The 12,500-nt window shown below is 43.5% G+C and overlaps 1 protein-coding gene across 1 annotated transcript in view; it reads left to right on the forward strand.

Moving 5' to 3' along the window:
- The window catches only part of LOC144521459 (neuronal acetylcholine receptor subunit alpha-7), a 57,782-nt gene extending 48,902 nt beyond the window's left edge, over positions 1-8,880 (forward strand). The window contains exons 8-11 of the mRNA XM_078256007.1: positions 476-562; positions 3,982-4,091; positions 6,427-6,777; positions 8,516-8,880. Coding sequence (XP_078112133.1) covers positions 476-562; positions 3,982-4,091; positions 6,427-6,777; positions 8,516-8,710 — 743 coding nt within the window. The 3' untranslated portion in view covers positions 8,711-8,880. The remainder of the gene's footprint in view (positions 1-475; positions 563-3,981; positions 4,092-6,426; positions 6,778-8,515) is intronic.
- The last annotated feature ends 3,620 nt before the right edge of the window (positions 8,881-12,500 follow it).

Raw genomic sequence — 12,500 nt, forward strand, 5'->3', positions numbered from 1 at the left:
TGATTCCAGGGCTTTGATTATGTTGCTGCCTTGATCTGTTCCCCTCACTATTCAGCTGAGGGAGCAGCTAGTGTCGAGGTTTTTTTTAAAACAGCAGTTTACATGCTTCGTCCAGATTTCTGTAGTTCAAACAACTCTGAGTTGTAGTTGAGAACGTCAGTTATAACGGCCCACATATTAAAAAATTGTCGGGTTTAAATCGGGCTCGGGCTCATAATTACAGTTAATGTGTCGGGCTTGGACACAATGTGCACGGGGTCGGTTAGGGTCGGGCTTGATTTTTCGGGCCTGATCTAAGCTCTAACGGAGAGTTGCTACACTGACCCTGACTGCAAATTACATTTGATGGCGCTACGGTGCGTCTACATTTCTAGGCTAGCGTGGTTGATCGCTTCATCCAGAGAACACACACACTGCGTGTCAACTCTGCAGCTGCAGGCGTGCGTCATCCGTTTCTCCCTTTGTGTCTCTGCAGGTATCACGGTGCTGCTCTCTCTGACCGTCTTCATGCTGCTGGTAGCCGAGATCATGCCCGCCACATCGGACTCTGTTCCTCTCATAGGTGAGCCCCTCTCGTACAGAGCTTTTGTCAGTAGTTACGTCTCTCTGTCTTTACCATCTTTGGATGGATTTAAAGTGAAAGTCCACACTAGAGAACAGAGGAAAATGTCATTAATTACAACAATCCCTATGTGCTTATCAATCATTTAAAATGTTATCATGTACATCACTTAAATTACTCTTTACTTTATTATTACTCAGCGTGTGTGTGTGTGTGTGTGTGCATGTGTGTGTTGTGTGTGTGTGTTAATGAGCTTTTTTGTTGTTTATATTGATCCCATTTTTTTTCATGGCGGCTTTACGAGGCAGAGGGGTGGAGCTCTGACCTCTTCGTAGACGGTCATAATGATGGTGATCACAGAATTAAAGCTGATTGTGCTGCTGGAGGTTTAACCAGATTTTAGTGTAAAAAAAATAATTCTGTCTGAATATACCTGTATTCACCCTCTGTCTGAAACGCTCCGTTTAAGCACCTGTCTCTTTAAGCGCCCCTTACAAAAAAAAATAAGACTTTCACCAGGAAACAGGTGTTCATGTCCTGGAGAAGTTAAGGAGAAAACACAAGACTTTCACCAGGAAACAGGTGTTCATGTCCTGAAGAAGTTAAGGAGAAAACACAAGACTTTCACCAGGAAACAGGTGTTCATGTCCTGAAGAAGTTAAGGAGAAAACACAAGACTTTCACCAGGAAACAGGTGTTCATGTCCTGAAGAAGTTAAGGAGAAAACACAAGACTTTCACCAGGAAACAGGTGTTCATGTCCTGAAGAAGTTAAGGAGGAAACACAAGACTTTCACCAGGAAACAGGTGTTCATGTCCTGGAGAAGTTAAGGAGAAAACACAAGACTTTCACCCAGGAAACAGGTGTTCATGTCCTGAAGAAGTTAAGGAGAAAACACAAGACTTTCACCAGGAAACAGGTGTTCATGTCCTGAAGAAGTTAAGGAGAAAACACAAGACTTTCACCAGGAAACAGGTGTTCATGTCCTGAAGAAGTTAAGGAGAAAACACAAGACTTTCACCCAGGAAACAGGTGTTCATGTCCTGAAGAAGTTAAGGAGAAAACACAAGACTTTCACCAGGAAACAGGTGTTCATGTCCTGAAGAAGTTAAGGAGAAAACACAAGACTTTCACCAGGAAACAGGTGTTCATGTCCTGAAGAAGTTAAGGAGAAAACACAAGACTTTCACCCAGGAAACAGGTGTTCATGTCCTGAAGAAGTTAAGGAGAAAACACAAGACTTTCACCAGGAAACAGGTGTTCATGTCCTGAAGAAGTTAAGGAGAAAACACAAGACTTTCACCAGGAAACAGGTGTTCATGTCCTGAAGAAGTTAAGGAGAAAACACAAGACTTTCACCAGGAAACAGGTGTTCATGTCCTGAAGAAGTTAAGGAGAAAACACAAGACTTTCACCCAGGAAACAGGTGTTCATGTCCTGAAGAAGTTAAGGAGAAAACACAAGACTTTCACCAGGAAACAGGTGATCATGTCCTGAAGAAGTTAAGGAGAAAACACAAGACTATCACCAGGAAACAGGTGTTCATGTCCTGAAGAAGTTAAGGAGAAAACACAAGACTATCACCCAGGAAACAGGTGTTCATGTCCTGAAGAAGTTAAGGAGAAAACACAAGACTATCACCCGGTAGTACTTCTTAAAGGGTAACTACCGTTTTTTCAACCTGGACCCTATTTTCCAATGTTTTGTGTCCAAGTGACTGATGGGAACAACAATCTTTGACATTGGTCCAGTATTAAGATTATGGAAAGGATCCCTACAGAGATAGACCTTTAAAACCTCGTTAAGACCTTTCTGTTTAACCAGAAACAGCTCTGAAGTCACTAGCTCTAAACCCACCAGACTCCATTTAAAAACACATTTTCACATGTAAATCAGTAAACTATGTGTTGTGATGGTTTGAAAAGTGGAAAGAAGACCCAAAACGGCTTTTCATAGTAGTATTTTGTTTTTGTCTGCTTTGAATGAAGTGTATTTTACGATGCTAAAATCACGGTTTGTTCACATGGAGTCTGGTGGCGTTAGCGAATGCAATGCCGCGGATGTTTTCATGTTTAAAAAAAGGATCTTACTCTTTAACAGAAAGGTCGACCTCCTTAGAAATCCTTTCCATAATGTTGTCAGACACTTAGAATATTAATCTGAGCCTGTCAGCAGCAAAACGAGCTCTTCTGTGAAGGTAAAAACAAGCTGGACAATTGTCCTATTAACTTACATTATAGCTTGTTTCTCTGCTGCCAACTGCAGCGATCTCTCTTAATACTGGACCAATGTCAAAGATTGCTGTTCCCATCAGTCACTTAGACACACAAACATAGGAAAATAGGGTCCAGGTTGAAAAAAACAGTAGTTACCCTTTAATAGGACCGGTGTTTTAACCCAAACCACAACCTTTTTTTCTAAATAGTTGTTTTGGTGTCTAAACTTAATTGTCATCACTGCGTGACGGTCACCTTTTGTCGGCTAAACCTAACAGATACGGACCCGAAACGACGTCACCTCACGGTGCACTGTACCCGGCTCACAGTCACCTTTTCTCAGCTAAACTTAACTGTCACGGGACCGGTCCTCTGTCCAATCCTCCTGGTCCAATCCCTGTAAGATTGCTAACAAGTAGACCTCCAAAATGTTGACGCGGTACATCACATTAAATTTATTTAGGAGACGCTTTTTATCCAAAGCGACTTCTAATAAGTGCATTCATGGATTGTTGTTGTGGTGTCTGTCTCCAACACGGTCTCACGGCAGTTCGTGAAATGGTCACGTTATTTTTAATCTATTGATTTGTGTACAAGAACACGTTTTTCTCATTTTTTTCATGGTGGCCAGCACGAAATGGGAATCATCTATACGGAGGTTGGGTTTAGGAAAAGATGAACTGGGGAAGCAAACGTCACACCCCGGGACACGATCCACGGTCTCTGGGGGACACGCGACGGCAACAACGCGACGGCAACAACGGGACGGCGGAGGTTGGGTTTAGGAAAAGATGAACGGGGAAAGGACGCTTAACACGCCGGGAGACGGCCGCGGGGGACGCACGACAATGACGTGACGGTTGTTATTAGGAACACAACAACGGGGAAACAAAACGCCACCCATCCACCAGCCCAACCAACCTCATTATGCGGATTTTCAGCATTTCATACCACTCGCTACCGTAGTCGTGCTGTGATCACGAAATATGCTTCCCATTGAAATACATTGGTTTACATTTTCGTGCTGGCCACCACGAAAAAAAACGAGAAAAACGTGCCTGTGTACACGAATCAATAGATTAAATAACGTGACCATTTCATGAACTGCCGCGAGACTGGGTTGCTGTCTGTCACTTTCCTCTTCCTTTCTCTGGATATAAATGTATATAAAAGAGGAAATATAAACTGATCTCTGTGTTTCAGCTCAGTACTTTGCGACCACCATGGTGATCGTGGGTCTGTCGGTCATCGCTACCGTTCTGGTTCTGCAGTATCATCACCACGACCCCGACGGAGGAAACATGCCTCAATGGGTCAGTCGTCCCTCCTTCTCTTCCTGTCTGCTTCCCTACTGTTTGCCTGTCGCTGCAGTGTGCACTATGGGTATCCTAGTCTCGCTTTGTCAGACCTTCTTCCACAGCGCTGCGGAGGAAGGTCTGGCTAGTCCACACAGCATTCCTGGATGGGAGTAAAATGTGCTCTGGTTTATTGGCATTTCTTTAAACCAATCACAATCGTCCTGGGCGGCGCAAGGCGCCGGACGGAGCCATGGTGCCTCTGCTAAATAGCCTCAGGAAGGAACTTGTTTTAGGGGATCATGTGGACGTAGGGAGTAGGGGTGCACGATTCAGAAAATGTCACAAATTGATTTTTTCGCACACCCCTAATAGGGAGGCGAGCTCTGGAATTAAAATGGCTGTCGAGTGTGTGATTGTTTCCCGAATCGACCGGAGTTTAAAATGCCAACACAACGAAAGCGGAAGGTAATGGACATCCGGCCAAAAATGAGGGACATCCGGTGTTACCTGAACAATCCCGTAAATGAAACGTCGTCGATATAGACTAGGGATGTTGGATCGGAGCCCATATGGGATTTTTTTCTGCAGTCACCCCCAATCATCTTACTCCGATCATTTACGTCAGTAAGTTCTACGCCATTCTAAGTAGCAGTTGATGTATGCGAGTTTCACACTCTCTTCACTAAGTTAAATGTATTAAAGGAATGGTTCAGAGTAATTTCTCCCTAGGGTCCTTTGCACCATGACCTCGAGCCAAACACCCCCCCCCCCAGAAGCTTTTTTCCCTTGGTCTAACATTGGTCGAGTTAGCGCTATCAGCCGAATGGCTTAGTGCAGGCGCTAACGGAACCAAAAGCGTGTCTCGTAAATTATCCCACTAATGATGCCCCTGGAATTGTACCAAACTTCTACAGTAGTACAAATAGGTTCTGTACTCATTAACGATGCATTGGAAAGTTTGTAAGTACACCAGGAGTTTATTTAAATAACCCTTGCCTGATGGCTTCTACTCTCCGCTGCTAGCGCTACCGCTGCGTCGACGTAACTTCTGTGATTTGGGAAAAACACGTAAAAGTCCTGGCAGAAAGATATATAACCCAATAAAGGAAAGGGAAAAAGCCAAAAAGCACAATATGAGCACTTTAAACTTCCCTTCAACTTACCATCGCTCAGATCTCCCTACTCACAGGCCAGCAGAAAATCTCCAAGTGCGTCAAAACCCAGTTTGACACAAAACACATGGCGTTAGGGATGTTGCTGTACCTCAATACAGATTGCACTTTTGCATACAGACACAGAGAGTATAGAAGCGATTGAGAGAGACAGACGCTCCCCTTTCTGTCTTTCTCAAACTCAAGTTAATCTGTAAAAAACTGGCAGCAGTAATCACTGCATTGGCGATTTCTCACCACACGTTTTCAGAAACATTTTAGTGCTCTGTTTGTCTGAAATATGATAGTTTGTGAACAGGAAGTGGGCATGGTACGGTTTCCTGTTTTGCAAAAACAGCCTGAAAAAAACTCGGGAGCGCTGAGGCAGATTCGGTTACTTTAATGTCTATTTCTCGCCTCAAATGTTTTCAGAAACATATTTCAGCTAACCGTTTAACTGTTACACGAGATTTTTGGGAAATGAAATATCACAGCTTCATTTCTCTGTTTTCTTCTGGTCAGTAGGCATCAATTTCGAAAATGTGTGCAACATTTTTCTGCATAGACAGCCCGGTTTTATTGAGAGACTCTCTTTCTAGTTTTTAAAATTCTTTAACAAGCTTTGAACGGGAGGCGGTGGCTTCACTTCAGCAGATTGGATGTTAATGTATAATCCCATTTCTTTATTTTACAGCAACCTGGAGGTTAAAGGAAGTTTTCTGTCACACACACACACACACACACACACACACACACACGCACATATGCATGCATGCATCCACACACACACACACACACACACACACACACACACACACACACACACACACACACACACACTCCCCTGTGGGAATCTCAACAAGAGAAATCCCATTATGTTGGAATTTATTCTGAAGGTCAGACCTCTTCCTATGTACAGCCGTGTGTGTGTGTGTGTGTGTGTGTGTGTGTGTGTGAGTGAGTGAGTGAGTGAGTGTGTGTGCGTGTGTGTGTGTCTGTGTTACGTACACACACACATGAACATACACACACACACACACACACACACACACCTCATGAACCCTCATGCACATTTGCTCCCCATAAACACGTTCTGCATAAATTAATTTTTATCAACTTGTTTCAATATTTTTGACTCACATTTTGTCAAGTCAACTTTCAGATGAACACACCATCTTCTTGTTCTGTTTCTTTTTCAGACCCGTGTGATTTTGTTGAACTGGTGTGCCTGGTTCCTGCGGATGCGGCGTCCCGGCGAAGCCAAGGTGCACCTGGCGTGCCACAACGCCGCTAAGGGTCGGCGCGGCAGCCTGTCCAGCCTAGAGCTCAGCGTCAGCCAGGGCTCTCTGCGACACCCCCCGCAGGTGACCAACGGAAACCTCCTGTATGTCGGCATCCGGGGCATGGAGGGGTTGCATTACCCATCACCGTCGGAGCCTGAGCTGCTCTGTTCCCGGCTAGTGGGCAGCGGCGTTGGGGAGGTCGGAGGAAGAGGAGCAGCGGCAGGGGGCTCCATCCTGGAGGCGGAGCTAAACCAGATCCTGGAGGAGGTGTGTAACAACGCATTATGTAATAACCCATTGTGTAATAAAATGTCCAAATAGCTACGCGGATTCCAGTGCCTCATTTTCAATGCCACTGAAATGCTTCCCTCTGATGCTCCAAAGCAGAATCATCGCTGCACGGGACGCTAGTTAACATGACACTTAGCAGTTAACGTTAGCCTACCGTTAGCTAGCAGCTGGATTAAACACGGCTAAAATGCTGATGGCTAAACGCTGTGAAGTGTTTCTGGATTTCTTTTGTAGAGGATTCTAACACCGGGACGTTTAACAGTCCACAGCTGCCGTTGTCGGAAAAAAAACAAAGATGATGCGTTTATTGTAGTGCTGTCAGTTAAACACGTTATCAACGGCGTTAACGCAAACCCATTTTAACGGCGTAAAAATTTTTTTTGCGCAATATTAACGTTCTTTTTGGCCTAGCATACTTTGTAGTTTTTTTCACATGCTGTTGCAACAACTAGTAACGTTAGAAAAACTACAACACCACACCGGATCTAGCTAGACCGGAAACAAAACAACAGACACGCCGCACACACTTGTTTGGGCTTGCGAGCCGGCCAAAGAGTAGTAGGCTAACGTTACGTTTTGAGTGGATGGCGAGCGCGAGACGCTGAAATGGATGCCAATAAGATTCTGAATGGAAAGTTTACTTTAAAAAAAAGTTGCCAAATGGTTCCATTGACAATTGTCGCTTTGTGAACTGAGCTATCATCACAGCACGTCCCAGTCTGAAATATCACTTGATGGCCAAGCACACGGCTGATGGCCGAGCACACAGCTGATGGCCGAGCACACTGCTGATGGCCGAGCACACAGCTGATGGCCGAGCACACTGCTGATGGCCGAGCACACAGCTGATGGCCAAACACACAGCTGATGGCCAAGCACAGAGCTGATGGTCAAGCACACAGCTGATGGCCAAGCACACAGCTGATGGTCAAGCACACAGCTGATGGCCAAGCACACAGCTGATGGCCAAGCACACAAATTCTCCGCCCCCTCGTCAAAGCCAGGCGACAAAAGCACAAAGCAGGCCGATCCACCTTTCCATGTTGATAAGAGCATTAAAATGAGAAAAAATAATTGGACAAAAAGAAATCTAGGGATTTCAGGCACCGGCACTGTTTCTAAAGTATCGTTTTAGCACCAGTATTGGAAAAATATTGAAACGATACCCAACCCTATTAATAACACCCACATTATGTAATAATCTGCCGTATTTTGTAATAACAATCCTGAATGCCATATGTACAAGGTACCTCCAGGTTTACACAGGTTAAATTTAAGACTTTTTAAGACCTTTTTTAATTAGCCTGACAAGCCAGACCCACATCCAGATGTTGGGTCTGGGAAGACGGGATAGGGGCGGGATCAACAGTTGTCTTTCAGATTCCCTCTGCACGCAATAGGATAGCGCTACAACCAATCAGAGCAACGCTAGCTGATAGATTACACTTTAAACTCCGAACACATCTTCCTTTTTTAAGAATGACTTCAGTAATCAACGGCGGCGTCATTACGTCGACCAGCGTAGCGCGCGTAGTGCGAGCGTAGGCTTCGGTGGAAAAATATTCTAAGGTTCAGCAGAAACTGAACCCCGTCAAAAAGCTCAATATTCAGCCGAATCTGAAGTAGAATCCTGGATTCGGTGCATCCCTGGTTGTTACATAATGAAGTGAATATTTATTACATTTTGACATTTTATAACATAATGCGTCACCAGGTGAGATACATCGCCGGGCGTTTCCGCGGCCAGGACGAGGAGGAGACGGTGTGCAGCGAGTGGAAGTTTGCCGCCGCGGTGATCGACCGGCTGTGTCTGGTCGCGTTCTCGCTCTTCACCATCCTCTGCACCATCGGCATCCTCATGTCGGCTCCCAACTTCGTGGAGGCCATCTCCAAAGATTTCTTCAGCTGAAGACGATGACGACATGGCAGCTGAATCCTGCTGTCTTTATTTTTGTTACTGTCATTGAATCCCCTGTACAGACCCAAACTGTAGACTGTATTTAAGGATGGAAGATGTGCCGTTTAGGCACTGGAACCATTTTCAAAGTATTGTTTTAGCACCGGTATCGGAAAAAAAAAACCAAAGGATACCCAACTGTAGTTAGGTTTAGGAAAAGTTAATGGTTTGAATTAAAATTCATTAGTTAACAGGGTTCAACACTAAGGTTTTTTTTCACTTGTCCGGTCGGGCCTGTATACAAAAAACTAGAGATGGTCCGATACCATTTTTTGCTTCCCAATACCGATTCCGATACCTGAACTTGCGTATCGGCCGATACCGAGTACTGATCTGATACCAGTGTGTCATATATTTTATTATGTTTTAACAACTACTATCTCTGTATGGATAATATGATGTATAACAGCTGTATACTACTATCCCTGTATAGATGATATGATGTATAACAGCTGTATACTACTATCCCTGTATGATGATATGATGTATAACAGCTGTATACTACTATCCCTGTATAGATGATATGATGTATAACAGCTGTATACTACTATCTCTGTATGGATGATATGATGTATAACAGCTGTATACTACTATCCCTGTATGGATGATATGATGTATAACAGCTGTATACTACTATCCCTGTATGGATGATATGATGTATAACAGCTGTATACTACTATCTCTGTATAGATGATATGATGTATAACAGCTGTATACTACTATCCCTGTATGGATGATATGATGTATAACAGCTGTATACTACTATCCCTGTATGGATGATATGATGTATAACAGCTGTATACTACTATCCCTGTATGGATGATATGATGTATAACAGCTGTATACTACTATCTCTGTATAGATGATATGATGTATAACAGCTGTATACTACTATCCCTGTATGATGATATGATGTATAACAGCTGTATACTACTATCTCTGTATGGATGATATGATGTATAACAGCTGTATACTACTATCCCTGTATGGATGATATGATGTATAACAGCTGTATACTACTATCCCTGTATAGATGATATGATGTATAACAGCTGTATACTACTATCCCTGTATGGATGATATGATGTATAACAGCTGTATACTACTATCCCTGTATGGATGATATGATGTATAACAGCTGTATACTACTATCTCTGTATAGATGATATGATGTATAACAGCTGTATACTACTATCCCTGTATGGATGATATGATGTATAACAGCTGTATACTACTATCTCTGTATAGATGATATGATGTATAACAGCTGTATACTACTATCCCTGTATGGATGATATGATTTATAACAGCTGTATACTACTATCCCTGTATGGATGATATGATGTATAACAGCTGTATACTACTATCTCTGTATAGATGTGATATTATTTCTATCTTTGTTGTCCGTCTGGCTCAGGTTAAACTCTTTGTGAAACATGAACAATGAACGCCCCAGGACCTTCTTTTATTCTCCAGTTTGACAGTCAGTTATAACGGAAAAACAACATAAATAAACTACTTTAACGTTCTTTAGGGCTTTATTACGTGGTATCTGATCGCTGCATTAACTCCAGTACTTCCTGATACCGATACCAGCGGTTTAGGCAGTATCGGAGCTGATACTGATACTGATACTGATACTGGTATCGGTATCGGAACATCTCTAACAAAAAGTATTGGAAAAGTTTGGAAACCCCCCCACCCCACCCCCAAAAAAACCAGTTAAAAAACGTTAAGGCATATCAAAGGTGTAAACAAATCTCAAAAGCATCAAGCACCAACTCAGTTCCTGATTGGCCAACGGCACATTCACCTCAAATCATTCAACAATCATTCTCCGACCTCCAGAGAACCGTAACGTCATTTATGATACGATGACGCCCCAGCGGGCGAGTGGATGATTATTATTATTGACTCAGCCAAAGTGGCGTTATATTTCACCCCGGGCCATCGGGGAACCCTTCAGCCGCCTACACACGATAGGAGGCATATCCGCTTTGCGCCGGCCGTTCCATTGATTTCCTACGGGGGGGGGTGGAAGGCGGTGGCACCCAACTAGGCGATGCTCTACCCCTGGCGTCGCGCACCGCTCGGATTTTCCGCTTTGTGCTCAAAAGTCAAATTATTTCAACGTTGACCTAGTTGCCGCTGACCTTTTGAAAGCGCAACCAATGAGATAACAGCATGTTGTTACCTAGAAACGGGAAAATAGCTTCCTTGCCACCCTTGATGACGTATACCTGCGCCCTACCTAGCAGTGCTCAGAGAGAAAATCGCTTATCATGTGTAGGCGGCTTTATTGTTGGTTAAAGGACCTTGTTACACGCTGTGACTATACACATCACAACATGTAAATAGGAACATGTTGGTGTTATTTTGTCTCTTATTGGGAGCAGTAGGCTAGATGGAGCCGGTTACCTTCAGGATCCGTGCTAGGCTAGGCTAGATGGAGCCGTCGGAAAGAGCTACAACGCGCACGGAGATGAGAAGGGAATGTATGGACTTATCTAACTCTGGGGGTTACGGTGTATAAGCTAAATTCCCAATAAGTTGGCGTGTTCCTTTAATTTAAATATGTCAACGTGGGACACAAACAGCGTTCTCCTGGGTGAAAGTCCTGTTTGTTTGACCCACCCTGCCCTCCTCTCTCTGTGCTCTTTGTATTGCGTCACAATAGAGCAGTGACCACTGGTTCCAAGACTGTTTTTCCCCGTATAATATCTCCATAGACATTTCAAATATTGCTCATATAAGGGGTTTTAAGCCTGGAACTGAGCCAACCAGCTACGAGGCGAATCGTGAATATAAAACATCAAATAAACATTTTGAAAACCAAAAAAAAAGCAAAAATCCAAGACCGTGTACAGAAACTATCATAGACTTCAATGGTAGAGGCTCACTCTAGCTGTTCGCGGTTTCACGGGTACTGTAAACATTTCCATGGTAACAGCGAGTTATACCAATCAGAGACATCACTGTTAGGCTTAGGATTGTGTGTAGTATTTCTCCATAAGAACGCTTATAAAACATGTTTTTCTTAAAATAAGATTGATTTCGTACGGACTTCTGTCTTCTACAAGAGCAGAAACTTTCGTTTTGTAACCACGTAGCTCGTGATCCGTCTACCTCGGATAGTTTAGACATTATGGCTGATAATTAAAACCCTTATGGAGAAAATCGATGTGATTTTTACTTCCAGACCACACTGTTAAACTCTATATAAGACACACCCCAAAAAGCCCAAAGTGGGTAGTGATGCCACACCATTTGCTTTTTGCTGCTGTAGCGTTTAGAGCCATCCTGTGGTGTGTTTTTGGTGGATTATCCCTTTAAATGTGAACCTTAGAATAATCTAAGATTAAAGATGCACATATCAGTTTTCCAGAGCTTTCAGCAGCCTCTCATGGTCTTCATATAGCGACTGGAACTGGCTCAGGTGTCATCAGGTGAGAGCTGCTGTCTGCAGGTCTGGTTTCCTCCCTGCTGTCTGCTGACATAGTTCTCCGTCCGCCTTCACAAGAAACCGCTCATTCTTCAGCATGAAAACTTTGACTGAAAACAGACTGGAGAAAATGCTGTTGACACCGGAGATGCCCTTTAACAGCTCCAGGTCAGTAAATACATGTACAGGTACATACCGGTTTTATTTTAATTAAAGAAATGTCATTTAGGGCTGTCACACCAAAAAGGACTTCAAAACTTATAATGTGCTTTGAAAAAAGTCAAATATTTGAACAATTAT

The sequence above is a fragment of the Sander vitreus genome, chromosome 8 (assembly GCF_031162955.1).
Source record: "Sander vitreus isolate 19-12246 chromosome 8, sanVit1, whole genome shotgun sequence".
Classification (NCBI taxonomy): domain Eukaryota; kingdom Metazoa; phylum Chordata; class Actinopteri; order Perciformes; family Percidae; genus Sander; species Sander vitreus.